At 51.8% G+C, this 27,833-nt stretch overlaps 1 protein-coding gene and 1 long non-coding RNA gene across 4 annotated transcripts in view; both read left to right on the top strand.

The window, feature by feature from the left end:
* The window catches only part of Tbc1d16 (TBC1 domain family member 16), an 87,049-nt gene that overhangs the window by 4,970 nt on the left and 54,246 nt on the right, over positions 1-27,833 (top strand). For all 3 annotated transcript variants that reach the window (XM_031355000.1, XM_031354999.1, XM_031354997.1), the window contains exons 2-3: positions 13,569-13,804; positions 14,978-15,572. In XM_031355000.1, the coding sequence (XP_031210860.1) occupies positions 13,627-13,804; positions 14,978-15,572 (773 nt within the window). In that variant the 5' untranslated portion in view covers positions 13,569-13,626. The remainder of the gene's footprint in view (positions 1-13,568; positions 13,805-14,977; positions 15,573-27,833) is intronic.
* Positions 23,344-25,235, top strand: LOC116079177. Its single transcript, XR_004113790.1, has 3 exons — positions 23,344-23,358; positions 23,901-24,003; positions 24,264-25,235. It is a non-coding gene; the product is annotated as an uncharacterized LOC116079177 (long non-coding RNA).

Below are 27,833 nucleotides of genomic sequence, written 5' to 3'. Positions count from 1 at the left end.
ACCCTCAGCTGGGACACAGCACAGGTGTACAGGGACCCTCAGCTGGGACACAACACAGGTGTACAGGGTGGGAAGCTGTGCTTGCTCTCCTCTCCTGGTGGGTACAGACTACCCCCCCTTTTTTTTTTAAGATTTATTTAAGCCGGGCAGTGGTGGCGCATGCCTTTAATCCCAGCACTTGAGAGGCAGAGGCAGGTGGATTTCTGAGTTCGAGGCCAGCCTGGTCTACAGAGTGAGTTCCAGGACAGCCAGGGCTACACAGAGAAACCCTGTCTCGAGGGGGGAAAAAAAAAACAGAAGAAAAAGAAAAAGATTTATTTATTTTATGTATATGAGTCCACTGTAGCTGTCTTCAGACACACCAGAAGAGGGCGTCAGATCTCATTACAGATGATTGTGAGCCACCATGTGGTTGCTGGGACACCACCTTCTTACTTTGATTTTTTTCTAGGAAGTTTCCAGAAGAGACTTTTGCCCCTTTGCTCTTCTTTGTCTCCCCAGGGAGCTGACGAAGACCCATTATACCCAGACAGGAAACCAAGGTTTTGGAAGGATGAAGTTCCAATGGGTCCGGTTCTTTCCGGTCCTGGCTCTAGGCCTCAGTCCTCTATGCTGTTTCCAGGGCAGTTGCTCTGTGTGGATGCCTGGGAGCTAGTGACTGTTGAAGATCCCAGCCTCCCTGGAGCTGCAGTCAGCATGTGGTGGGGTTCTTGTCTTAGAGTCTGGCAGATGAATGGACTCCATACATATCCTGTCCTGACACGGGGACCATCCGATGTTAATGCTCTTTCCGGCAGGATTCAGGTTGCATGTGGAGTCAAGTTCACGCGGTACCTGACCTGGAGAGGAGAGGAGGGCCTGGGTTACCCAAGGGGGATCACAGGCTCCTTACAGGCTGGGAGGTCAGCGTCAGATCCGTGGAATGTGGCAAAGGCTCCGCTGGCCATCACTTGCCAAGGATGCAAGCCTTCAGGAAGGTCCTCTGGGGTCTTCAGGAAGACTAAGCCCTGCCTGTTTGCTATTGTAGTCCAGGGGTCCTGTTTGCACTTCTGAATCTCGGAGATTCAGGACTGCACCCCTGGGCTGGGTAAGCTCTGAACGTGGCCGGCGCCTGCTGCATAGCCACAGGAGGTCGATGCTCAGAAACAGAGGCAGGCTGGCATATTCTTCCTGGTTTTCTGATGCCTTTGCCCTCTCCACATCTTGGAGGGGTCTAGGGCATAAGTCACCCAATCTCTGACCATAAATTCTTGGTAATACGTGTCTTAACTTCACTCCCTGTAAACATCAGCTAAAGGAAATAGATGCTAGCCACACTGCCACAAGAGCTACGGAAAACATTGGTTGCTGCTCTGGCTAGCAGACTCAAAGCCTCCAAGATAAAATTTCAGTGACTCCTGTGGGCAGTAAGGAACAGCAGGCCCCACTTGGGGTAGAGCCTGGCTTACTAGGGGCTGTGTAAGAAGCCACCTGTTTTTCTCCCAGCCCTGCTGTGGGTCCCCTCCTGTCTCCCGTCCCTCTCCTCTTGGGACTTCTGTCCTACCCCATTTTAAAAACAATGTTTGTTTTAATTTTATGTGTATGCGTGTTCTGCCTACACATTCATATGTGCACCACTCTCATTTAGACCCCACAGAGGCCAGGAGGTTGTGTTAGACCTCTGGATGTGGAGTCTATAGATGGCTGTGAGCCACCATGTAGGTTCTAGGAACTGAACTTGGGTCTTCTGCAAGAGCTCTTCACCGCTGTACCATTTCTCTGGCCTGGTTGTTTTTAATTTATTTTTTTTCCATTTTCATAAGTGCATGTGGTATGTATATGTGTGTAGGCACATGTATGTGAATGTGCACGTATATTGTCTGTGTGCATGTGGAGACCTCACGTTAGTATTTGGAATCATACTTTCTTGCTTTTCCATCTTTTTCATTGAGGCAGGGACTCTCAATCAAACCCAGAGCTCACTCACCGATATGGCCAATCTCACTGGATAGCTTGCTTTGGGAATTCCTTGTCTGTACCTTCTCTGGCTGGGATTACAGGTGGACCACCATACCCACCTGGCATTTATGCAGGTTTTGGGAATCCAAGTTCTGGTTGTCATACTTGTCAAGCGAGTATTAACCACAGAGCCATCTCCCCATGCTCACAAGCGTATGTGTTTGCGTGTGTGTGTGCGTGTGTGTACATGTACGGGTGTTTGGCATGTTGAGACCAGAGACAAACTCCAGTCTCTTCCTTGATTGCTGTTCACTTTTGAGGCAGGGTCTCTCATTTGAACCCAGAGCTCACATATTACATTACTCTAGCTAGACAGCCTGCTGTGGAGGTCAGAATCCCGTCCTGGCTTCCAGTGTGATTGCATGACCAGCAGGCCACCGTGGTCATCTGCTTTAACGTGAGTGCTAGGGTCTGAATTCTATCCTTCACGCTCTTCAGCAAGCCCTTTACCTACCAAGCCACTTCCCTTGCCTCTACAGTTTGCATCTTTTCCTTAGCAGGTGCCCCGCCCCCACCCCAGGCACCTTTATCTCTGAGGCGGCCTTCAGCGTCCTTATTCCCCACTGGTCCCCTGGGAGCTGTCGGAGCAGGGAGCCCACGTTTCTCCGTGGGGTTCTTAGGGAGGGTTTTGTGAGCTGTCTCTGAGGCGAGGAGGTCATGCTGTTCTTTTCTTTCCGATGGCACAGTTGTTTTGCAAACGGCTCTGTGCCTAGCTGGCACTGGCGGCCTACGACAGCCTAAGGTGTGGCATACGCAGTCACACATGGAAAACAGCCTTGGCTTTGCATACCGCGCCCTTTAAAGCCGTCAGCCATGGCTGGTTGCCCGTGTGCCCGAGCTGGCTGGAGTCTGGCCCTGGCTTCCCTCCATCTCTGGTTCTTCGTGCCAGCTGTCAGGCTGACTGCTGTCCCCTTCTTCAGCAGAAGGAGGTGTTAGGACACCGGTGGGGGTGGTGCAGCCCAGAGGGAGCTGCCTGGCACACGGAGTGTGGTCTAAGATCCGAGGTGCTGACATGGCGTAAGCATTTTAAAGGACATATGTCACAGGAACATAGTTAAGAGACAAGGTACTCGTGGCTGTCAAGGATCTGCCTTGAATCTGTGAGGTTGAGGCTAGCCTGGTCTATATAATAAGTTGCAGGCTATCTAGGGCATGTATAATATGACCCTGTCTAAATCAACTGAACAAGCAACCAATCAGTCAATATTAGGGGCTGGGGGGAAGCTCAGCTATGGTAAAGTGCTTGCTGTGCAAGTGTTTGTGTTCCAGCATCCACATGAAAGCTGAGTGTGAGAGCCAACTTCTGTAATCTCAGTGTCTACATAGAGAGGGGAGACAGACGGGAATTCCCAGAAGCTCATGGCTTGCCTAGCTTGGAGTGTATAGCTGTGAACAAGAGACCTATCTCAAGCAAGGAAGAAGGCGAAGATACCTGAGGTTGTCCTCAGAGCTCCATACTTGTACAGTGACGTGTGCTCACCCACCCACCCACATACATGCATGCATGCACGTGTACACACACACACACACACACACACACACACACACACACACACGCACAAATTAAAAAACAAAACAAGCCGGGCGGTGGTGGCGCACGCCTTTAATCCCAGCACTTGGGAGGCAGAGGCAGGCGGATTTCTGAGTTCGAGGCCAGCCTGGTCTACAGAGTGAGTTCCAGGTCAGCCAGGGCTACAGAGAAACCCTGTCTCGAAAAACCAAAAAAAAAAACAAAAAAAAACAAAAAAAAACAAAACAAAACAAAAATAAATACTTTTTTAAAGCCTTTGCCTCGACTTTCTCCAGCCACTTCTGGGACTCTCTGGGCTGATGACTGTTCTCTGAGTGCCCCACTCTTCGATGCCACTGACCCCGACTCTGTGATAGGTTAGAAAGTCAGGTGTGTGCTCACCCCTCAGTCTTTTAGGGATCCTCATGGTGGTGAAGTTGAAAGTCGGGCTCTGTCTGTGTCCTCCCTCACTGCCCTGTGTGTAATTGGTCGCAGCTGCTGGCCTGTGGAAAGAGCTCAGACGTGGAAGGGGACGTGTGGCTGGAAGCCTTCCTGACGTCTGGTGGGCATTGCTCCTTCTGATCTCAGGGGACACCAGGTCCCTAAGGTCGTGGGTACAAACTGCTCTGTACTCTTGTGCTTCAGGGTTTGTGTGTGTTGAATGCAAAGACACCAGGAGGGTCCCAGTAGACTCAGTGAACCCTCTTTGAGGCAATGGTGGCTTGGTCCCACCTCTAGCAACTAACTTCATGAGAACTTGATACACCCAGGGTGCCCCACGCTGCCTTCGCTGAAGTCTCTACTCTCTTTGTTAGGAAGCAAACTAAGACTAGTATCTCACTTTGATTTCTGTTGTTTCAATAAAGACCAGGACTAAAAGCAAGTGTGGAAGGGGGGGTTTGATTGGCTTATGGTTCCATAGGACAGTCTGTCACCGAAAGAAGTTGAAGATGGAGCTGAAGCAGACACACAATCCAGATTTTTATTTATAAGCCATATGCCCAGATTGGGCAGATCTAGGGCTATATTAACTTTTCCCCTGGCTGTAAAGCCCCTGTTGCAGTTTCTCCTGGCTATGTGTTTCTGATCCATGGCTGCTTCCTCCTCCCCTGCCTCTCTCCTTTCTCTCTCTCTCCCTGTACCTGCAACCCCCTCCCCTCCAGTCCCACCTTTCTCTCTCACTGCCCAGTCACAGGCTCTAGCCTTTTATTGACAAGTTAAATCGGGAAGAAGGTTCACGAGGCATCGCCGAGTACACAGGATCTGCTCATTGGGGCAACCACATCTTGAGGATCCACATCTTGAGGATCCAGTATTTACCATTAGAATACACACAGCACCAGGCCAACCCATTACAAACACCAAACCAGCTGAACGAACAAAAACAGGGTATAGAACTTTTGTTTTTGCATGTGTGTGCACATGTGCGCTTGCACGTGCATGTGCACATGTGAGTTTGTGTATGCATATGCGTGTTTGTGTGTGCACATATGTGATATGTGTATGCATGTGTATTCTCATGTGTGTAGCCTTTCATATGCATATGCATCTGGAGACTAGGCGTCGGTGTTGGCTATCTCCCTCTGTGGTGCTCCACCTCATGTATTGTGTGTGTAACATGCCATATGCACACTTTGCACACGTGGGATGGCTTTACAGTGTCTCTAGTGCACCTGTCTTTTGCTTGTCATGCACCACCTGTGGTTGGCTTTGGGAATCTCCACGTGTCCTGTCCTGTCACGTGGAGAAGACTTTGGATCTTGGGTTTGGGGCTTAGAGATGCGGAGCCTGGTGCTGGAACTGTGTAGCTGCTTTGGAGTGGCTTTCGTCACAGAGATGTACCCAGAAGGCACCTTCATGCATTTTGAGTTCCTTTGCTGAGTGGTGTTCTCTTGTCTGGAGCAATTTCAGGCTCTCCATTGAGCTGTTCTTAATTCTGGAATGAGTAAGCTGCGGTAGGTATCCATGTGCAGGCTTCCAGTGTAGCAGAATACATAAAATGTGTATGTGTGCACGATGCATATGTGTCACATTCATGTATGAGGGCACATGTGTATGGTACATGGCAGTCAGAGGACACCTGCAGCGGCCTTCCACCTCACTGAGGCAGAACCTCTCCTGTTTCTGCTGCATTGCACACCCGAGGCTGGCTGGTTCTAGAGTTCTGGAAGATTTTGTTTCTTGTCCTCTTTCTCTTTTTTAAAAGATTTATTTATTTATTATATGTAAATACACTGTCACTGTCTTCAGACACTCCAGAAGAGGGCATCAGATCTCATTACAGATGGTTGTGAGCCATCATGGGTTGCTAGGATTTGAACTCAGGTCCTCTGGAAGAGCAGTCAGTGCTTTTAACTGCTGAGCCATCTCTCCAGCCCTGTTTCTTGTCCTCTTAAATGAGTTCTGGGGATCTGAGCTCATGGCGTCAGGCTTGGACAACAAATGACTTAACCCACTGAGCCATGTCCCAGGCCTAAGCTATGTATAGTTTTAGAAAAATTTCAGGTTTTTAGGAAAAAATCAGGACATCTAGAAAGAACTGTTTGTAGTTGTATAAACCACCCCCAACAATTCTCCAAAGTTTTTTTTTTTTTAAATAGTACATTAGATAACAGACTTTAACCACCTTAACCATTTCTAAACTTAGGTCTCAGGAGTTAAGCTTGCTCTCAGGGTTCAGTGACCGCTGCAGAATTGGCCCCAGGCTGAAGCCTGAGTTCCACCCCCTCCCTACCTGCTCCCCACCTGCTCCCCATCTGCTCCCCATCTGCTCCTCACCTGCTCCTCACCTGCTCCCCATCTGCTCCCCACCTGCTCCTCACCTGTTCCTCACTTGCTCCTCCTTTCTTGCACCTGCTCCTTACTGGGATCCCGCCCAGCCAGCTCTGAGACTTGCCACCCCCTTCTCTCTCTTCCCATGATCCTCTCTGTTTTATGTCCTTCGGCCATTAGGGCTGTGTGGAGACCCTGGCATTAGGGCTGTGTGGAGACCCTGGCATTAGGGCTGTGTGGAGACCCTGGCATTAGGGCTGTGTGGAGACCCTGGCACTAGGGCTGTGTGGAGACCCTGGCACTGCCCTTTTGTAACCCCAGACTCTAACCCTTGGGAACTTCTCCCTTGGGAACTTGGTGCTCCTGTTGGGGACTCCCTCTGGAATCTTCCAGCACCCCTGTACTTGTGGAAATGAGCACATGTGATATGTGGAGGAGCTCAGTGTCCTACCAGGATCCTGGAAGTATAGTGTGAGGCTGTGTGATAACTCACCCTGACTCTTGCTGGCCTGCTGCCATGTTCCTGCTCTGCTGCCACCTGGCAGGCGTCCCTGTGACAAATGGGTAAGAGGCCATGGCACAGGATGCTGGTGGATCCTGTAGGCTGTTTCAGGCTGGTGGACTGGGTGAGAAGGGATTGGGGCCGTGTGACAGACAGAACCTTTGCTCTTAGGCTCCAGTGGGCCTGCTCTATGATGACAGGAAAGGCGGGTGGGAAGGCACTTGACCTCCTGAAGAGGTGGGGAGCCAGGGTGACTTGACCTTGGCGTCCAAGGGAACAATTCAGTTATCGATGGGGTCTTAGTTTTCCCAGAGGGCCTCCAGGTCACCCAAGACCTGAGGCTGTTCTTTGTTCTTGTCAGTGTAGAGGAGCCTGTGACATCACAGATTAGCCTCTGTCTGGTCCCTGGCTTGGGGACACACACCAAGGGACAATAGAGGATAGATACTCAGCCAAGCCCTGGTTATGGGACAGGCAGGGTTTGCCATGATCAGGGCAGTAGGGACTGTGGCCCAAAGCCAGAGCTTGGGTAAGGAGGGCTGCACTGTGAGACATGGCTGTCCAGCTGCCCGAGCACCCTACAGAGTCTACAGTGTGCTGGGAGACAGCCTGGGAACATCAGCTCTGATCACCCAGCGCTGCCTGGACAGATGAGCGCTGGGCTGCTGGGTAGGGAGCGCACCAGCCCCCACTCTTCATGCTCACAGTGTCCAGCAAGTGTTTCGAGATGGAACTGAGAACCTGAGCGGCTGACGTGTCCTTGTTTGTGCAGCTGGAGAGGGAGCGGAGCTGATAAAAGTCCTGGGGGTGTGGTGTGTGCCTGTGTGTCTCTATGTGTGTCTGTGTGTGTGTGTGCATGTGTGTGTCTCTCTCTCTATGTGTGTGTGTCTCTGTGTGTGTGTGCGTGTGTGTGTGTCTCTCAATGTGTGTGTGTGTGCGTGTGTGTCTCTATTTGTGTCTGTATGTATGTGTGTGTGTCTCTCTATGTGTGTGTGTGTCTCTATGTGTGTGTCTCTCTATGTGTGTGAGTCTCTATGTGTGTCTTTCTCTCTATGTGTGTGTGTGTGTCTCTATGTGTGTCTGTATGTCTGTGTGTGTGTGTGTCTCTATGTGTGTCTGTATGTGTGTGTGTCTGTATGTGTGTGTGTGTCTATGTGTGTATGTGTGTCTGTGTCTCTGTGTGTGTGTGCTGCAGAGCTCAGTCTTGACGCTCTCTGCACACACATAGAGGTCAGAGACCCCCACCCGCAGTGTTGGCTGTGGACCGCCGTTCTCTCTGACCTGGCTCCTGGGTGGTGCTAGCCACCCCAGGCCGCTGAGTGTTGCCTGGCCTGCTCAGCCCTCACTCTCTGGGTTCCTGCCAGCAGTCTTCCCCAGCTGGGGGTAGGGATGACTTATGGACCCTGAGAGGAAAATCACTGTCAGAGTCAGAACCCCAAAGACAGGACCCAGGCGGGGCTCTGCTGGCTGGTGTGCCCCCCATTAGCTCTCCTCACCACAGGGTGGCAGGTGTGGCAGCCAACACAGCAGAAGCCATGCCTGAGTGCGTGCATGCGTGGTGTGAGCTGGGAGTTCGGAAGAGACACTCATGAGAGCAAGGGAGCAACCTCCCCCAGCCCAGCTCACGCCTTCCCTGGGCCTGCTGACAGCTCTGGCCCTAGCTGATTAGGGAAGAGCCTTGGGATGGACCTGGAGTTCTAAATAGCTTCAGTCAGCTCCCATAGCAGCAGATGCAGATATGCCTGGGGTTCCTGGTGAAGCCAGAGGCCGTGCCTGGAGGAGGGGGAGGCTTGCAGGAGAGGAAGCTCAGGCTTTTTTTTTTTTTTTTTAAGATTTATTTATTTATTATATAAGTACACTGTAGCTGTCTTCAGACACACCAGAAGATCAGATCCCATTACAGATTACTGTGAGCCACCATGTGGTTGCTGGGAATTGAACTCAGGACCTCTGGAAGAGCAGTCAGTGCTCTTGACCACTGAGCCATCTCTCCAGCCCAGGAAGCTTACTCTTAAGATCTCAGAAACAAGCTGTGGTTTCCGGAAGGCAAAGGCCAGATGTCCTGTCAGCCAGCACCTGGAGAGAACATCTGGGGCTGGGTACCAGTCTCTCAGAGTCCTGCTGTTTCTGGTTGGAGATGGGCCCTGTGTTGTTGCACATTTCATTCATAGTATTATTCATATGGTGATGGTGAGGGCCTGGAGAGGGGCTAGTGGAGCCCCTGACCTCCTGCCTCTCCCTGCGGTGCGCCTGTGACGACCTGCATCATTGGAGCGGTGGTAGTGAGATCCATGGAGATCCTATGTGTGAATGCATATGTGTTCCTTGGGTGTGTAGCATGGATGTGTCTGGAGGGTACCGATGGGAACATGGAACGTGTAGGTCCCCGGACCACAGCTAAGGGCCCCAAATATCCTTTTTATCCTTCACCCATAAAAACATTTACAGTACTAGAAATGCTATAAATGCACACTCTAAACTGAATGACAGCCAGCTCCCAGGCTTTCCTAGGTAGATGCTCACGCCAGGCCTTCTGATATCTCAACCGTGGCTCTTTGAAAATTAAAGATAAAAGAAAAAGCAAGAGAAGAGATGAACTGCATGGTTTGTGACTTGAGTAGAATTCTGCAACGTGGGAAGAAGTCAGGAGTCACAGAGATGGGCTCCCATCCATTTAGAAGGAAATGGGAGACTTCTGTCCTTCAGAGTAGGCGATGCGTGGCAAACACGGTAAGGTGGTGCCCAGCACAGGGCCGACGGTCCTAGTCTGCTCTCTCTTTCTGTGACCAAAACAGACCATGACTAAAAACAGCTAGGGGAGGAAGGGGTTAATTTCCACTTCAGGGTGGCAGAGGGTGATGCTTCCTGGCTGGCTCCTTGTGACTTTTCGCTTTCTTAAACCTGGCGGTAGTGCCACCCACTGTGACCCTCCCACACCAATCAATCAAGAAGACACGCCAACAGACATGCCCACAGGCCAATCTGACAGAGGTGGATTTCCTCAGATCACTCTAGGTTGGCTAAAGGTTACCAAAACTAAACAGTAACTGAGGCAGGAGGATCTCTAACTCAGGGACTGGTGATGCAGCAAAGCCAGGAGAGCTGAGTGGTCCTGCATGGGATCGCCAGCAGCACATACCACACACACACACACACACACACACAGACACACACACCACACACACCACACACACCACACACACACCACACACATGCACACACACACACACCACACACACAGACACACACACCACACACATACACCACACACGTACACACATGCACACATACCATACACACATACACGCACACACACACACGTACACACACACCACACACACAGACACATACACACACACAACGCACACACAGACACACACACACCACACACACACACACACCACACATGCACACACACACACATACACCACACACATACACACATGCACACATACCATACACACACACGCACACACACACGTACACACACACCACACACACACAGACACATATACACACAGACACACACAGACACATACACATACACACATGCACACATACACACGCCACACAACGCACATACAGACATACACACACCACATACACACACACACACACACGCACACACACACGCATGCACACATACACACACACACACACACACACACACACACACACACACGGAACAAAGGCAGAGCTTAGCATTTCCAGCTTTTGGCTTCCTGGGCTGCCATGAGGTAGCATGCAAGGAGCCCTTGGACCGTAGGCATCTATCCCTTCGTAGCTTTGGAAGCTGGAAACCAAGGCCCAGGTGCCGCCTTTACCTTCTGAGGCTGTGAGGGAAGTGACCGACCCCTTGGCTTATCTCCCGGGTCTGGAAGTGGCAGTCTGCCAAGCCAAACAGCTATGAAATCTGCCTTCAAATCCTTTTTTTTCTGAGAGCCCCAGTCATCCTGGATTGAACCAGTGACCCTGATAACATGAATGCTGAGCTGGGGGTTAGGATCACGGTATATGGGACTCAAGGAACGTATTCAATCCACGAGACCAGGGGCTGTGTTTGTGCTGTAAGCAAAAGAAAGATATAATTCCAGTGGGTGGGATCTTACACTTTCAAATTTCTGTATTTTTAGACCGGACATAGACGACGCAAATGTAGTTTGGATCATGCTATTTAGGGGAACATGTTCATACATCTTCCTTTGTTCCTCCCCACCCTCCTCTTTTCTTCTCTTTCTCATTCCCTTCTTTTGCAGGCAGGCTAAAATACACATACCCCAGGCTAGCCTTAACTCACAATGTAGACTTTAGGTTTTTCTTTCTTTCATTTTTTTTTCTTTGCAAGGTCCTTTTTTTTTTTTAAAAAAAATATTTATTATTTATTTTATGTATGTGAGTACACACTGTAGCTGTACGGATGGTTGAAAGCCTTTATCTGGTTGTTGGGAATTGACTTTTTAGGACCTCTGCTCAGCTCCACTCACTCAGTCTGGCCCAAAGATTAATTTATTATCTGTAGCTGTCTTCAGACGCACCAGAAGAGGGCATCAGATCTCATTACGGGTGGTTATGAGCCACCATGTTGTTGCTGGGATTTGAACTCAGGGCCTTTGGAAGAGCAGTCGATGCTCTTAACTGCTGAACCATCTCACCAGCCTGACGTTAGGTTTTTCTACTTCCACCTCCCAGTGATATCTGGGATTGCAGGCATGCGCAGACAAGCAGGGCTTATGTCCGTCATGCTGGGGGTAAAGCCCAGGGCTTTGTGTGCATTAGGCAGATGCTCTACCCACTGAGCCACACTCCAGCCCATCATAATTTTCTTCAACCTATTTCTCCCCAGTGCAGAGATCAAACTAGAATTTTTACGTGCTAGGCAAGTATTTTACCACTGACATTGTTATAAAAAGTTTTATTACAGTGTGTGTGTGTGTGTGTGTGTGCATGCACATACACAATGGTGGGCATATGGAAGTCAAAGGTCAATTTTTGGGATCAGCCCACTCTTCGTGGGTCTCAGGGATCAAACTTAGGTCATCAGGCTTGGCAGCAGATGCCTTTACTGTCTGAGCCTTTGAGTTGCCCCCCCCCCACCCCCACACCCTTAACTAGGTATTATACAACCCGGGCTGGCCTTGAACTCACAGCCCTCCTATCTTGGTCTTCCCGATGCAAAGACTTCAGGCAGATGTTACTTCACCCAGTACAGGAAAAAAGGATTTCACAGTTGAAAACAGACCGAGGGTTGCCTCCGCCCAGTGTGATGGAAACCAGATACCAGACCGGCAGGTTTAATTTAGATGAAAGAGGCAAAAAGCAAATCCATTTTGAAAATAAGAATTGTCTTACCAGAGTAAATGACCCTGGCTAATAGGGAACAGATTTGCCCTGGCTTGTCCAGAAGCAGCCAGGGCTCTCCAGAACATTGTGAGAAGGAGGCTTGTCTGCACACTCATCCATCCTAGCGTGGAGAAGCAGGAGTGGCCACACAAAGGATGAAGGCCTCCCACATTCCGTGTCTCTTCCTCCCATGTGGCTCTGGACGCCTGTGTTATTAAACGAACAGCAGCAGGATGCATCTCACAGCCACCGCCTGCCTGGAATCTCCCTCCAAACTTCCAGCACGTTCTTTTGATTATCCTCAGTGTGGCTAAACAGTGCCACTGAGGATGCTCTTGGTTTTCGGAAGCAGATGAGGGCTGTTGGCAGCCAAGCCTGGCGCTGATGCAGTTCCCTAAGTGATGTGGGGGATGAGAGGCTCGGATGAGGCTGCACATGCCTCTGCAGCCACTGTTGAAGCCACGCCCACAGCCACGGCCACCGCCACGGCATCCCTGGCCACCCCAGGGGGCAGGCAGGGACTGCTACAAGAACACACCAGACTGAAGAATGGAAAATGACTCACTGCTCATTATTTTCATTTTTAATGATATATTTTAAGAGCACTAGCTATTCTTCCAGAGGTCCTGAATTCAATTCCCAGCAACCACATGGTAGCTCACAACCATCTGTAAAGGGATCTGATGCCCTCTTCTGGTGTGTCTGAAGAGAGCAATAGTGTACTCACATACATAAAATGAATAAATAAATCTTTTTTTAAAAAGTTAATTTTGGGCGGGAGAGATGGCTCAGCAGTTAAGAGCTCCAACTGCTCTTCCAGGGGTCTTGAGTTCAATTTCCAGCAACCACATGGTGGCTCACAACCATCTGTAATAGAGATCTGATGCCCTCTTCTGGTGTGTCTGAAGAGAGTGAGAGTGTACTCATATACATTAAAGTGAATGAATAAATAAATCTTTAAAAAACTTTAAAAATTAATTTCAATATTTTCTTTTCCTCTTTTCAAACATGACTACTAGAAAGTGTGGTGTTGTTTACGTGGCTCGTGTAATTTCTGGGCCGGAGAAAGGTCACCCTCCCCCTTCTCTTTTTCTTTTTCTTCTCCCTCCTCTAACTCCTTTCTATCCTCTTCCTCTCCCTCCTCCTCTTTCTGCTTCTCCTCCTCTCCCCACCCCGTTGGTTTTCGGAAGCAGCTGAAGGCTGTCGGCAGCCAAGCCTGGCGCTGGTGTGGCTCCCTAAGTGATGTGGGGATGAGAGGCTCAGACTGGAGAGATGCCAGTGGCTTGTAGTAGGCTGGGCTCCGGGAGGCTCTACAGCTTGGCCCCACAGCTCTGCATGCGCCCTGTGCCAGCAGGATCCAAAAGCCGCCGGAATCCTGACGGTGCCAGTCAGGACGCAGCCCAATATCCATGCCTCTGACCGTGGTCTCCTCTGCTGCCCCTGCAGGTCCTGACAAGCCCTGCCTGGGCCCAAGCGTGCGGAGGATGGAAACGCGCGCTCAGCCATGTCTCTGGGCCGCCTCCTTCGTCGGGCCTCCTCCAAGGCCTCGGACCTCCTGACCCTCACCACGGGGGGCAGTGGCGGGTCCCTCTCCGTCCTGGATGGAGAGGTCATCTACTCCAAGAACAATGTCTGCGTGCACGCACCCGAGGGGCTGCAGGGCCCTGGGGAGCACCACCCAGGTGAGGCGGGGTTAGGCATGCCAAGCCAGGGAGGGAGGCCCGAGGGACCGGGTGGATCTTCCCAAGGATTCACCCTTTTTGTCCTTCCCTGGGCTCCAGCTTTTGAGGAATCGTGGATCAGCAGGGAGACCCGAAAGGGAAACTTCTTAGATCTCTGTTGGACCTTCATGTCACCTGTGACCATTCTTGGTCCACTTGTGGTCCCTGGGAATGGAGCCTCTCCCCTCGGCCAGTGTTCTGGAGGCTCGGCCTTAGACTTTCGGAGGCTCAACTCAGGGAAATATGGGATCGGTGGCTTTGACACAGAAAGGAATCTCAGAAGTGGCTTGCTTGTGAGGCAGAGCTTCGGCTCAGTAGAGACATTTAAAACGGGCTTAAGCACAGCCTCACCAAAGAGGCTGGCCCGCCGGGGGTGTGCATGTGGGCTTGCTTCTCTCTGGTGAGGTCCCAGCTGGTCCAGCAGGCTTCAGATCCCAGCCTCGCGCCTCGCCTGAGGAGCATGGCACGATTCTAGGCTGTGAGCTCAGGGTTTGGAGGCTCCACCCACTCACGAATCTAAAACAACAGCCGTAAACAGCTGTGCGTTCCTTGCGGTGTTGTGAAGGAGCCAAGGATGGAGCTTAGGTTCTCATCTGTATCCCAAGGCCACGTGACTGGAGCGTGTGAGAACAACCTCCCCTCACGTGAGTGTTACGAACAGCTGGCCGAGTCTCCCAGTCTCTGCCAGACGCAGAAGCGTGCCAAGGGGATTTTGGCTGGAGTTCAAGTCCCCAGGGATATATGTGGTTGATGTGGTTGGCTCTTGCTTAAAGGGTTTTGAATCACAAAATCGGGGAAGCCAGGGATGCTGTGTCATAGCCTGGGAGTTGGGATACCCCTCAACAGCCGGGGGCTGTGTTGGGAGATGCCAACTGCACCCCGCTCTCGAGAGCTTGGTGCTGACAAACAACCTTAAAGGAGGTCCCTTCTGCAAAACCTCCATTTAGAACAACAAGCCAAGAAAGCCATTGCTGACTGGAGGAGGCCCAGTGCTATCCATCTGCCCATCTTGGATCCGTTCTTGACACAATTGGGTCTCCCATCTGCCTCCCCCCACCCCCCGAGCTGTGCGTGTAGCTGGGAAGCCAACTGCCCAGCCAGCCCCTGACTGCCTGCTCTGCAACCTCTCCACAGGGTACCTGTGCCTGTACATGGAGAAAGATGAGCTGCTGGGGGCTACCCTCATCCTGGCATGGGTCCCCAACTCTCGCATCCAGCGGCAGGATGAGGAGGCCCTACGCTATATCACCCCAGAGAGCTCCCCTGTGCGCAAGGCACCCCGTCCCCGGCGGCGGCGCACCACAAGCCTGGGGGCCCCCTACCAACCCTCTCCCACAGAGCCAAGGCCTCCCCTGATTCCCAAAGGCGAGGACATCCTGGTGGTCCAGAACTCGCAGGATACCACACACATCAGCCCTACAGAGGAAGACGGGGAAAAGCTGGCCCAGGGCCCAGAGGTGGATGGGCCCCTGCCCACCTCCCAGCCTGTGCACAGCGACTCTGGGATCCTGTCTACCGTCAGCTCCCAGGATGGGACGGAGGATGGCCGGGAGCCTCGGCCAGAGGCTGTGGAGGAAGAGGGCTCCCTGGAGCTGTCAGCTGACTGCGTGAGCAGGGATAGCTCCTTCGACTCGGACTCTGATGCCTTTTCCTCGCCCTTCTGCCTCTCGCCCATCAGTGCGGCCCTTGCGGAGGGGAACAGCCCTGCGTTCCTGGAGAGCGAGGGCAGGTGAGTTCATGGTGCAGACCCCTGAGACCTGACCCGGGTTGCAGGATGTGCTTCTAGTATCATCTGCTGAGCCTGTAAGGTCCAGGCTCAGGCTTAGGGCCACCGCATGGTGGCTGAGAAGGACAACCGATGGATCCCTGCGTTCATCCTCTCCTCCATCCGTTCCTCTTCCTCACTGCCCAGGACTGCTGCCTCTGACCAGGGTTCCACTCGGAGGATCTTTTAGACTTTTCTGTTCCTATTCGAGGAGTGTCAGGCGTGTCTCAGCCCCCAGGCAAAGTCCTGCCGGTGACCCTGGGTGGTTCTGAGTTAGGGTTAGGGTTAGGGTCCTGGGCTCTGTGCAGTGTCTTTATGGAGTGCCTGACACGTGGCCTGGCCCACTGGGATTCCTCCCTGTTGCCAGCTGCAGAGATAGAAACACAGCCCTGGGTGTTGGACAGTGGAATGTGTGCAGCATTCGCGCTGGCGAGTCAATGCACCCGTGCCCTGTGGGGAGCTCGTGCCTGGACTGATTGGCTTAGATTGGCTTAGTGCGTGGTCTGTATAGCATCTGCTGTACTCCTAGCAGTTGGGAGGCAGGACGGCTTGCCTTGCAGAGGTGTTGGTCTGGGGGCCCAGGGTGGCTTCCTTTACAGAGGTGTTGGTCTGGGGGCCCAGGGTGGCTTGCCTTGCAGAGGTGTTGGTCTGGGGGCCCAGGGTGGCTTGCCTTGCAGAGGTGTTGGTCTGGGGGCCCAGGGTGATATGTTTGATCAAGGAAGGCTGTCACCATGGCACCCAGTGTCCTTGGGGTTCTTGGGTCCTGTTGTGTAATATAACTTTTCCTGGGAAGACACAACACACGCATCTGCTCACCTCAGATAGGGAGCGCACAACAAAAGTGTGGACACTATCAGAGTCCAGTTTGGTGAGCTGTGAGTTTTGAGGTTACTTCCAGGAATGTGGGTGAGGGGTCACTTACAGGAGCAGAAATGACTCAAAGACAGCTGCATCACCAATGCCCACCCAAGCGTGAGTGACAGCTCACAAAGCTGGGAACCTGGAACACACGTCACAGCCTGCAGGCAGCTCTTTTCCGGGTGCCTCAATAGGTCTAAACCTCCTTCAGACAGCTTAGCTGGTTTCTGCTGCTTGCACGCAGCTGGCCTGGTTTCTTTCGCTGTCTTTGCAGCATTCATCAGTCTCAGAGGGTTTCTCAGCTTTTATTGTTTCTCTGGCAGGGAGGGGCCTAGTGAATCTGGTCGGTTTCAGGGACTTCCTGAAGCTTTTTGAGTCATTTACCTTCCCACTTAAGGAGCTTCCCTGTGAGATGGAATGTTTCAATCTGAAATCGTTACGCACAGGTCCTCAGAGGTTGGTACATGCGTGTGTAACTATGCAGACCCAAGGATGAGCGCACCAGACACCAGTGTCTTCTGTATCCCAGACATTGTGGTTCTCAGCTTGTTAGATTTCGGTAAAAAGGACAATAATAAAGATGGTGGTGAGAGCCAGTGCCAGCCAGAGAGTATGTGATTAACTATTGAGCTCACAAGGGAGTAGAGATTGTGGTGGACATCGGTGCTGTAGCACATGTGCACTGGGGTCAGTTAGATCTGGATTATGTGTGTCCATGATGTGAGCTAGGCCCTGGTGCTGCCCCACCTCCATATTCAGGGAGGGAGGCAGGCTCAGGGGTCCCGTGGCCTGCTGGAGGTCACCAGTAGTACTAGAATCCAGCTGGAGCACACTATCATGCCAGTGCTGTAGTGAGCCAGTCAGCAGAGGGCACAACAGAGACAACATGCCATACTGGCTACAGCAGCTAGGAATTCAAGATGGAGCTTGTCCTGATACTACCTCTTTGATAAGACACGGTTCTCTAAAGCCTAAGGGGGTGAGAACATTGGTCTTGGTGTTTGAGAATGCAGACAGAGTGAAGCAGTCAACCATAATGAGCATTCCAGGCCTGGTTCACTGAACCAGAATTTGACTAAGAAGAAAGAAACCTTTGGTACGCCTTGGCTGGGTGAGCTTGGGAGCTCCCCCTGGTGGTGCCACAGCAGTAGTGCATGGTTCTTTCCAGTGTGGCTCCACCCAATGCCAGGCTGAGATAGAGGTGGCCTTGCCTGGCTCTGTCTGCAGCCTACAGTCTGCAACTGAGCATGGACAGACCTGAGCCTGCTCCCTGTCCGGCTGCTCCTTCCTGGGAGGAACTGGGGTCTGGGAATCAGGCAGCGGGGTGTCGCTGAGCCCCGGTTGCCTGCTTAGCATAGGTCGGGAGCAAGATCATCTTCCAGGAGCCCCTGCCTCCCCGTTGTACAGGAGGCCATACTATGCACTTCATGCCTGTAGTGGAGCCCTTGGGTGCAGTGACTCTCAACCTCTGGGCTTTGTGTCCCTAAGCTCCCTCCCTTCCCCTACTCTTGACCGCTGTGAACCTCAGCTCCAGGGCACCCTTGCATCTGGCCTTTGAGGGGCCATCTCCAGTTCCCCACAGGCAGAAGGGGGTGCCTCTCACCTTCCTCTGCTCTGACCTCTCCCTGGATCCTGGATTGCACCCTCAGGCTCTATCTGGTACCTGGAGGTGGGTGATGGCTTTGGACCCCAAAGGGAGCATCAGACCCTGGCCTTGCTGCTGGCTGTGAGGCCTCGTGCATCTGACATCCAGCTGCCTCATGGGGGTGAGATGTAACTCAGAACCCCTCCTCAGGGCTGGTGGGTGTGAGGTCAAGGCTGGGGTATGTGATCAGGGAGCTTGGCCAGGCAGCTGTCCTGCAGAGGAAGGCTCTTGGGGGTGCTTAGCTTCTTCCCCTGCCCTGCCTATGATGCACCCCAAGCCTGCCTCGAGGCTGCTCGGCTGCCATGGTTCCACAGTAAGTTACAGTGGTTGTAACAAAATGCCTGAGGCAGAGTATTTACAACACTGACCCTTTGTGATGGCACAGCAGGTCAATCTTTAGGACTTAAAGAGTAGAAAGTTCTCTCTCTCTCTCTCTCTCTCTCTCTCTCTCTTTCTCTCTTTCTCTCTCTCCCTCCCTCCCTCCCTCCCTCTCTCCCTCCATACATTTAAAACAGGCTAGAGAGATGGATCAGTGGTTAGAGCAGCCGTTACTCTTACAGAGGACCAGGTTCAGTTCCCAGCATCCACGTGGTAGCTCACAACCATCCATAACTCCAGGCAATCTGGTGACCTGGTGACCTTCTTAAACCTCTGTAAGTGCCAGACACAGACATGTTACACACACACACTCACACACACACACACACACACACACACACACACACACACACACACGCAGGCAAGACACAAAACAAAATAAATACAAATAAAAGGCACACATAAGTGACTGTTTAGAAGTTGAAACCCTAGCCTAGTGGAGAATCATCTCTGGCCTCTAGTGAGGCCCTGCTGGCTGTGTCACACGACACTAAAGGTGTCTGTAAAGACAGGAGACTAGATCAGTGGGTGGGGCTGGCTAGCTTTTTTTCTGTCATGAATTTATTGATTTATTCACTTTAGATCCTGGTTGCAGCCCCTCCTTCCCTCTGCTCCTCCCGCTCCCACCCGTCCTACCCACTTGCCCTCTTTCCTCAGAGCCTTGAATATCTCATCCTCCTGCCTTCCAAATGCTGGGATTATGACCGTATGAAAACCACCCAGGATTATTCTGTGGCAGGGATCCAATCCAGGCCTTGTGCATGCTGGGCAAGTCTCCACCATCTGAGCTGAGTACCCAGCCCGGGATCTGCTTTTGCAGCACCGAGGAGTGAACCCAGGGTCCCTTACCACTGTGATGAATCCTCAGACCTTTTTCTGAATTTTCAGACAGTGGTCCGGCCTGAGTTTGAACTCACATGGCAGCTCAGGCAGACCTTTAACTTTCTGTCTCCCTGCCTCAGCTTCTGAGTAGCTGAGATGACAGTTCATTGTTATATTTTGAACTCTTGAGAACCATGACTGTGGAGAGGTCCAAGGGAGAGCGGGTCCTGCCTGCTGAGCAGAAATAGTGTCGGGGCTGAGGACCAGAGCTCTGGTACTGGGCATGGGCTTAGCTCTGAAGACCAGAGTACCTCCACCTGGCCTGCTCCTTGATTCCAGAGAGTTTGAGTCCCAGGGAGGCCAGGCCAGGGCAGGGCAGATAATCTGGCTCATGGGTACCCTCTAGTGGCAGAACTGAAGAACAGCATGTGCAGGCACAGTAGCGGCTGAGGATGGACAGGCAGACCCGGCAGTGTCATTTCCCTCTTCATTTCATTATTTGGCGGGATGTTCACAGAAGGCCTGAGGAGTTTGAAGCATGTCAGGGTCCCCTGGGCTGTCCGCATTTGTCTATGCCTCTGGGATATAGCCTGGCAGGGCCCGTCTCTCAGTAAACCCAAGTTTTAGGTCTCTCTTGATTTCCTCCTGTGTCACAGTGACAGCCTGGAACCCATGGTCTGTTGGTTCAAGGCCTTGTTGGGAGTGGATGCCTGGCACTTGGCTCACAGGGATTGGGTGCTGGTGGCTTTGGTCTCCCTCCACCCTCCTGTCCTTTCTAACGTGTCAGGAGACACAGCACCAGTCCTGGTGGTGCCAAGGATGACATCACAGTCAGGGGCACAGGTCACCTCTTCACCTCCAAGAGGAATGGGTCCCTCCTGAAGAGCCAGATGGATGCTGGGTGTGAGCGTGTGGATAGCTTGTGTGAGTGTGTCTAGCTTGTGTGAGCATGTGTCTAGCTCATGTGAGTATGTGGCCAGCTCATGTGAGCATGTGTCTAGCTTGTGTGAACATGTGTCTAGCTCATGTGAGCATGTGTCTAGCTCATGTGAGTGTGTGTCTAACTCATGTAAGCATGTGTGTAGCTTGTGTGAGCATGTGTCTAGCTTGTGTGAGCATGTGTCTAGCTCATGTGAACATGTGTTTAGCTTGTGTGAGCATGTGTCTAGCTTGTGTGAGTTTATGTCTAGCTCGTGTGAGTGTATGTCTAGCTCGTGTGAGTATGTGTCTAGCTCATGTGAGCGTGTGGCTAGCTCATGTGAGCATGTGGCTAGTTCGTGTGAGCTGGCCTTGTTCTATGGATAGAGATTAACATCAGACCCATGGCTTCCACTTGTGTGTGCAAGTACACACATATACACGTGTGCACCAGGAAGCACATGGGGCGACCGATGCCATGGCTGAGCTATGGGGAGGGCTGAGACCTAATGTGACTGTTCGGTGAGGCTGCAGGACTCCAGCCATGGAAGAGAACAGTCGGGCTCTGAGCTATCCAACATCATAGCTGACCCTCATGCCACAACCCTGTGAACCCCTGAAATAGGACACATGCGGCCAAGAATTCTTATCTATTTATATTTAGCCTAGGCTAGCCTTGAACTCATTACTTTGAACTCAAGGGTCACCTTGAAGCGTTGAATGTCTGGCTGCAGCCTCTGGACATTACAGGTGTATGGTGCTATTCCTAATGTATTCGGTGTTGGGAATGGAACCTGCATGCCAGACACACGCTGCACCAACTGAGCTCCAAGTAAACCCTTTAACTGTATGTGTTGAGTATTACTGATTTAAATGGCACCCATGGCCAGTGCTGGGTCAGGATAAAGACGTGGGGGAGTATAAACACAGGCTAGTTAAGAGGCAGGTTTTAGTTTTGCACATATTATTTTGTGATTAATATTAATCTTAGAAAGAAAGTCAGTTTTAAAAAAAATAGCCCTAAGCTGGGTGGGATGGTACACACATCCAGTACTCAGAGACAGAAGCAGGCACATCTCTGAGTTCAGAGGCCAGCCTGGACTACATAAGGCTCCAGAACAACCAGAGATACACAGTGAGCCCTGTCTCAGAACAGATAACCCAGAGCTGGGAATGGCCTGGCATTTTAAAAGCACAGACTGTTCGTGTAGAGGGTCAGGGTTCAATTACCAGCACCCACATGGTGGCTCACATCTGGTCTGCCTGTAACCCCAGCTCCAGGGGATCTGACTTTTGACTTTTGACTTCTCTGTCTCTGTCTCTGTCTCTGTCTCTGTCTCTGTCTCTCTCTCTCTCTCTCTCTCTCTCTCTCTCTCTCTCTCTCTCTTGGTTTTTTGAGACAGGGTTTCTCTGTGTAGCCCTGGCTGTCCTGGAACTCACTCTGTAGACCAGGCTGGTCTCGAACTCTGAAATCCACCTGCCTCTGCCTCCCAAGTGCTGGGATTAAAGGCGTGTGCCACCACTGCCAGCAGATCTGACCTTTTCATCTGGCCTTCAAAAGCACCAGACATGCTTGTGATGCACATGCACGCACCCCCTTGCCCCCCACCACACACAGGCAAAACACATATAAAAGCAAAATAAATCTAAAAAAAAATTTTTTTTTTAATTACAAAAAAATAGCTCAGCCTTCTAACAGTGTGAGCAGATGCTGATGGCTTGTCACCTTTGGTTTCTAGGATGTCAGCTGAGCCTTCTCCCTGGGGACAGTGAGGGCCAAGTTCTCTCTCAGCATGTCCTTCTGTCACTCCTGGTACATATTCCCAGGGTGTCAGACCCAGTGAAGGAATGGTGTTTAGGTGAGTCCCCAGCAGGGGACTCTTCCTGAGGTTCTGTGTTCCTGCCAGCCTGCCTGAGGCCCAGAGGAGCCTGGCTCAGCCGCAGATGTAAACAAGCGCTTTGGGCAGGGACAAGGTCCACCCGCCACACCCTCCCATTGTGGCTTCTGGGCATTTCTACCCCAAGCAGCCTCCTTGTTTCTGGCCTCAGTCCTCCGAGCTGGGATACTCCCACCCTCCTGCTAAAGCCCCAGCCACCTCAGGTGGAGGAAACTCTGCTCTTGGATGGGACATATAGGAGGGTGTGTGTGTGTATGTATGTATGTATGTATATATGTATGTATGTAAGTATTTTCAGGGGACTTCAGAAATTGCTTCCTGTGCAGGCAATTCATTGTTCCCACACACTTGTGTGGGTGCACATGTATGTGTGTTCATGTGGAAGGGAGGGCACACCTGTGTAGGGTTCACATGCGTGCGTGTGCATGAGGAAGGGAGGGTTAGAACTAACATTGGATGTGTTCTTTAGTTGCTTGTCACTTCAGTGTTTGAAGACAGGGTCTTTCGTTCAGCCAATCTGGCTAGCTAACAGGACAGGACCCTCCTGTCAGCCTTCTCAGGGCTGAGATTAAGGTTGCCAGCTTTTCAAATGGTTGCCAAGCATCCAACTCAGGTCCTCGGCCCCTCATGCCTTCCTGATTTGTTTCTCCTGGTCTCGTTTGTCCCGGCTGGATTTGAACTCGATGCATAGAGGATATGACGTTGAAACTCTGATCGCCCATCTCTAAGTCCCATGAGCTGGGGTTATAGGGCACACTTGGCTTGTCTGTAGGATCTTGATTTATTTTCTATCTCTGCAAGCGTGCAGGGTGTGTGTGTGTGTGTGTGTGTGTGTGTGTGTACGCGCTATAGGCAGGAAGGTGCCTTTGGAGGCCAGAAGAGGGCATGAGAGTTACAGAAGGTTATAAACAGCCTGATGTGGGTGCTGGAAACTAAAGTCGGATCCTTTGGAAGAGCAATGAGTGCTCTTAACTGCTGAGCCACGTCTGCAGCCCCTGTCCATGGGGTCTTGAAACCCTTTGCATCTCCCTGTTGCTGCTTCAGAGGTAGGCTGAGGATCGGTCCCCAGAGTGTCTGCCCTAGCATCACATAACTGGGGGACCTTTCATTTTATTCATGTTTATCAGATGTAAATCCTAATGAAGTGGTTGCTTTCGTGGAGAGCGAGGGACAGGTTTCCTGGAAGCCGCACGCAGAGCCTGGAACAGCTGCTGCACTGGATGTCACGCAGGTGTCATGCCTGACACGGTTGGCACTCGGGGGTCAGCTCACCTTGAAGGGTGAACATGGGAGTAAATGGTCCAAGTGTTTTTGCCTGCCTATGGGAGGAAGCAGGTCCATAACAAGGCATCAGCTTAGCGGCTGAATTATTAATGGCGTCATCACGCATGGTTGGCGTGGCAGCCTCTAGAGGACAGCATAGAGTGCGGAGAGAAATCCGAGTACCTAAGAAGGTTCTAGAGTTAGTCAACTTGGTGGAACCATCAGCCTAGAAGTGTGGGTGCCTGGGTGCTGCCACAGAGGTTCCTGGCACCCACCTATCACCCCAGCCCTGCTCTGGGTGGTAGGGGTCTATCATGTCCCCGGGTTACTTCTTGAATGGCCAGGTGATCCCTTTCTGTGCGACCATCATGCATAGAGAGGCGTGCCCAAGGAGGAGTGGGCATCCTCCCAGAGAGAGCAAGGGAGGAGGGAGGAACACACAGAAGGAACAGCTTTGGCAAGTCCTCTCGGTCCCTCTCGGTCCCGCCCTCTCCCTCTGTTCTCCCTCAGAAGCTGCCCAGTGCTCTGAGAAGAAGCGAAACCAGAAAGGAGGGAAGGGCCAGCCAGGGAAGTGGAGAGAGAGATCCAGAGGCAGGAGAGGACAGGTGAGCAGGTGAGGTGGGGAACGAGGCAGGGCCTGGTGGCACGTGGGTGACTCAGTCACACTGAGGACCAGGAGGGCTGGGATGGGGGTCAGGTGCCCGAGGCCGGGCCCCGAGGCTGCCCCCTGCTGGTATAAGGGAGGTGAGTCCTGCGGAGACCAAGGGAAGGTAGCAGGCTGCAGTCTGGAGGGTCCCCCATCCCCCAGGGGTAGATCTTCCTGAGCCCCGCTGTGGGCAGGTGTTTGAGCCGCCCACCACCCCTGCCTTTCAGGAAACTCTGGGGAGACCCACACATCCCTCCATCCTGGCGCAGGAGACTGCTGCTTCCGGGAGCCGTTGTTTGGGCTTGTTTGCGCTTCTGCAGCCTGGAGCTGCGATTTATTTCTTTAAAACATCCCCTCGCTCGACACCCTGCAATCTGTTCCGTGCTGCGGAAGACTCGTCTCGCCGTATGTTTCTGTAGCACTTGGCAGGCTCCCTGCGGAGGCTGTCCTTCCCCAGCCCACCCCCAGTCGAGGTGGCTGCCCCCACCTGCACCTTCAGCTTGGAGGGTAACCCTTCAGGGGTCCCCCAGGAGCTTCAGGGACGACAGCAGCAGGTCTGAGACCAGGGACTGGCCCGCAGACCCCCGGGGTGGCTATAAACTGTCAGGCCAGGAAGTCGAGGATGCCCAGGCAGCCAACCCGGCCCTCAGTTGCTGGCTGCCCTTCAGCTTCCTGCTCAGTAGCAGGCTTTGGCTGCCACCCACTCCAGGAACTCGGAGGCACTGCCAAAGAATTTGGACTGGGTCTCTACAGCACCCGGCCCTCCCAGGTGCTACTCGATGTACACATGTTTGGGTCACACATGACAATGGGAGGAGCTGTGGGCTGAGACCCAGGGATCCAGCAAGGTTGCAGCCTGGTACTTTTCACAGCCAGATACCCAGGTATGAACTGCGCTAGATCCGCAATCCCCAGTGTGACCTCAGCAAGGTTCTCACTTCCCAGCCTCAGTCTCCCCAACCTGTGAAATGGGGCCTTGGTGAGGGTGTGTGGTCCATGCAGAGCCCTGGCATTGAGCCCAGCACAGTGGGCACCACTCACTGTTGCCATGGTGACCAGACTGACAGGTGGCACCTTTATATGCTCGACATTCTTCAGCCCTCTGCTCAGAGCTTGGTATGGGTGTCCAGGGCCACAATGACAAAGAACTGTAAAGCAGCCACAGTAGACAAGAGAAATACATTCTTTTACTGTCAAGGCATCTGTTCTGCTTCCTGCAGCCTCCAGCCTCGGCCTTCGCTGTAGTCACGTGACCTTGCCCTGTCTGTGTGCACACTCCCCTCTTGATGAAGATGCTAGATTAGGGTCCCCCAACTCCAGCACATCCTGATCTGAACCTGACAACACCTACTGTTCGCTGGCACCTAGTGAGGCCACCTGGCAAGCTTCCGGCAAGACAGGGATTTGAACATGCTTCAACCTTTCCCAGGTTCTGTGGGCATCAATGTCAACAGCCAGGACAAAAGTCGAGGTCCCGTTCATGTCCAGGTGTAGTGAGGGTCACTCAACAAGGTTATTGGCTTGAGTTACTGGCCACGACACTAACTCTGAACTTAAAAATGAAAAGGGCCTACAGAAGTCGGGCAGTGGTGGCACACACCTTTAATCCAGGCACTCAGCAGGCAGAGGCAGACAGATCTCTGAGTTTGAGGCCAGCCTGGCCTACAGATCAGGTTCAAGTTCTAGGACAGCTAGGGGTACACAGAGAAACCCTGTCTCAAACAAACAAAAAACCAAACAAATAAACAAAAAACAGGGGGCTGGGAGATGGCTAGGCAGGTGTAGAGTTAGCTGGGCAAATCTGACAACCTGAATTCAATCCTGAAAACCACAGAAAATGCCAGGAGAAGTGGTGAACATCTGTAAGCCCAGCATTCAGTGTGTGGCAGGCAGAGACAGGCGGATCTCCATAGGAACTCATAGGCCAGCCAGCCCAGATTACGTGGGAGTTAAGAACTGAGTGACGTCTGACCTCCGGTGCTATGGTGAGGGTTTGTGTGTGTGCATGTGTGTGCATTCATGCATGTATGTGTGTGAGTACGTGTGTGATGCACACTATGGTGCATGTGTGCGTGCTTGTGTGTGCATTCATGCATGTATGTGTGTGAGTACGTGTGTGATGCACACTATGGTGCATGTGTGCGTGCTTGTGTGTGCATTCATGCATATATGTGTGTGAGTACGTGTGTGATGCACACTATAGTGCATGTGTGTGTGCTTGTGTGTTTGTGTGTGTATGTGCATGTGTGTGTATATCTCTGTGTGTGTGTTTAAAAAAATTTAAGCCGGGCCTTCAAGGAGCTCCTCGATCACCTGTCTTTTGCACTTCAGCTCCAGTTGTCCTTGGAGGCAACCCAAGTGGGTCTTGTTCTAAGTCCCTGAGGAAAGTCATTAAATTGCCTTAAAAATGACAAGTTGGAGCTGGGCCTGTGGCTTAGCGGTTGATCCCAGCACCCACAAACATCTGGAACTCCAGTTCCAGGGGTCTGGTGTTCTCTTCTGACCTCTGCGGACACCAGACACACTGAAGTGGCACAGATGTACATTCAGGCAAAATGAAACTCATACACATAAAAGAAAAACCAGTCTTCTTAAAGGCTGATGAAATTGTTCTGCGTGCTGGCTCACACCCGTAATCTCAGCAGGGAGGCGGGGGCAAGAGACCTGCCGCAAGTGGAAGGCCAGCCTGGGCTACATAGCGGAACCTTGCTTCAGAGAGAGAAAGGACATATGCCTCTGTCAGGAATTCGGGGGAGAACTTTTGATGCTGTGGGGCATTGGTCACTGTTTTCATCCTGTGGACTTGTTTTCCTCCTGGCCTCTCCGTGAAATCTAACTCAGTGCTAGTGGGGCTAGACTGTGTCCCAGGAACTGGAGGATGGGACAGAAAGCTGGCATTTTGTGTTTTGTGGACCAGATGGGTACTGCTGCTGTGTCTGAATGCCACCTTGTGTGGCAAAAAACTCCACCCAAAATATGCAAATGAGCTCCTTCCCGATGCCCCTGTGAGCGTCACCATGGACACAGAGATGTGAACTTTGTATGATGTTTGTAAGTCGTGAAATATTTCTTTGATTTTCTTTCAACATTTAAGATATTCAGACTTAAAGTAGGTGTGGCACATGGCTTTAATCCTAGTACTCAAAAGGCAGAAGCAGGTAGCTCTCTGTGAGTTCAAGGCTAACCTGGTCTACTTAGTCAGTTCCAGGAAAGCCATGGTGGCAGTGAGACCCTGTCTCAAAACAAACAAGTAGGGGCTGGAGAGATGGCTCAGCAGGTAAGAGCACTGACTGCTCTTCTGAAGGTCCTGAGTTCAAATCCTAGCAACCACATGGTGGCTCACTAACCATTCATAATGAGATCTGACGCCCTCTTCTGGGGTGTCTGAAGACAGCTACAGTGTACTTACATATAATAAATAAATAAATCTTTAAAAAATTCAAACAAGTAAACAAAACAAAACCGAAAAATATATGGACTGAAGATGTATTATGGAACCCGGGTGTAATCTCCAACACGTTATAAATCAGCTGTGGTGGGAATGCTGGTAATCTCAGAGCAGGACGATCACAAGTTCAAGGCCATCCTTGGCTAAGTAGTTAGAGGCCAGCCTCAGAGACATGAGACTTGGTCACAAACAAGCAAGCAAGTATGTATAGGAGCAGGGAGAAGGGAGTCTGTTAATGGAATATTTTAGAATCAGGCATGGTGGCCTTCACCTGCAGTTCTAGAACTTGAGGCCAAAGGCAGAGGGTCCTGAAGTAGAGGCCAGATGGACTCCAGAACTTGAGGCCAAA

This window comes from Mastomys coucha, unplaced genomic scaffold, assembly GCF_008632895.1.
Source record: "Mastomys coucha isolate ucsf_1 unplaced genomic scaffold, UCSF_Mcou_1 pScaffold5, whole genome shotgun sequence".
In the NCBI taxonomy this organism is placed as follows: Eukaryota; Metazoa; Chordata; class Mammalia; order Rodentia; family Muridae; genus Mastomys; species Mastomys coucha.
This window is presented reverse-complemented; position numbering and strand designations above follow the sequence as displayed.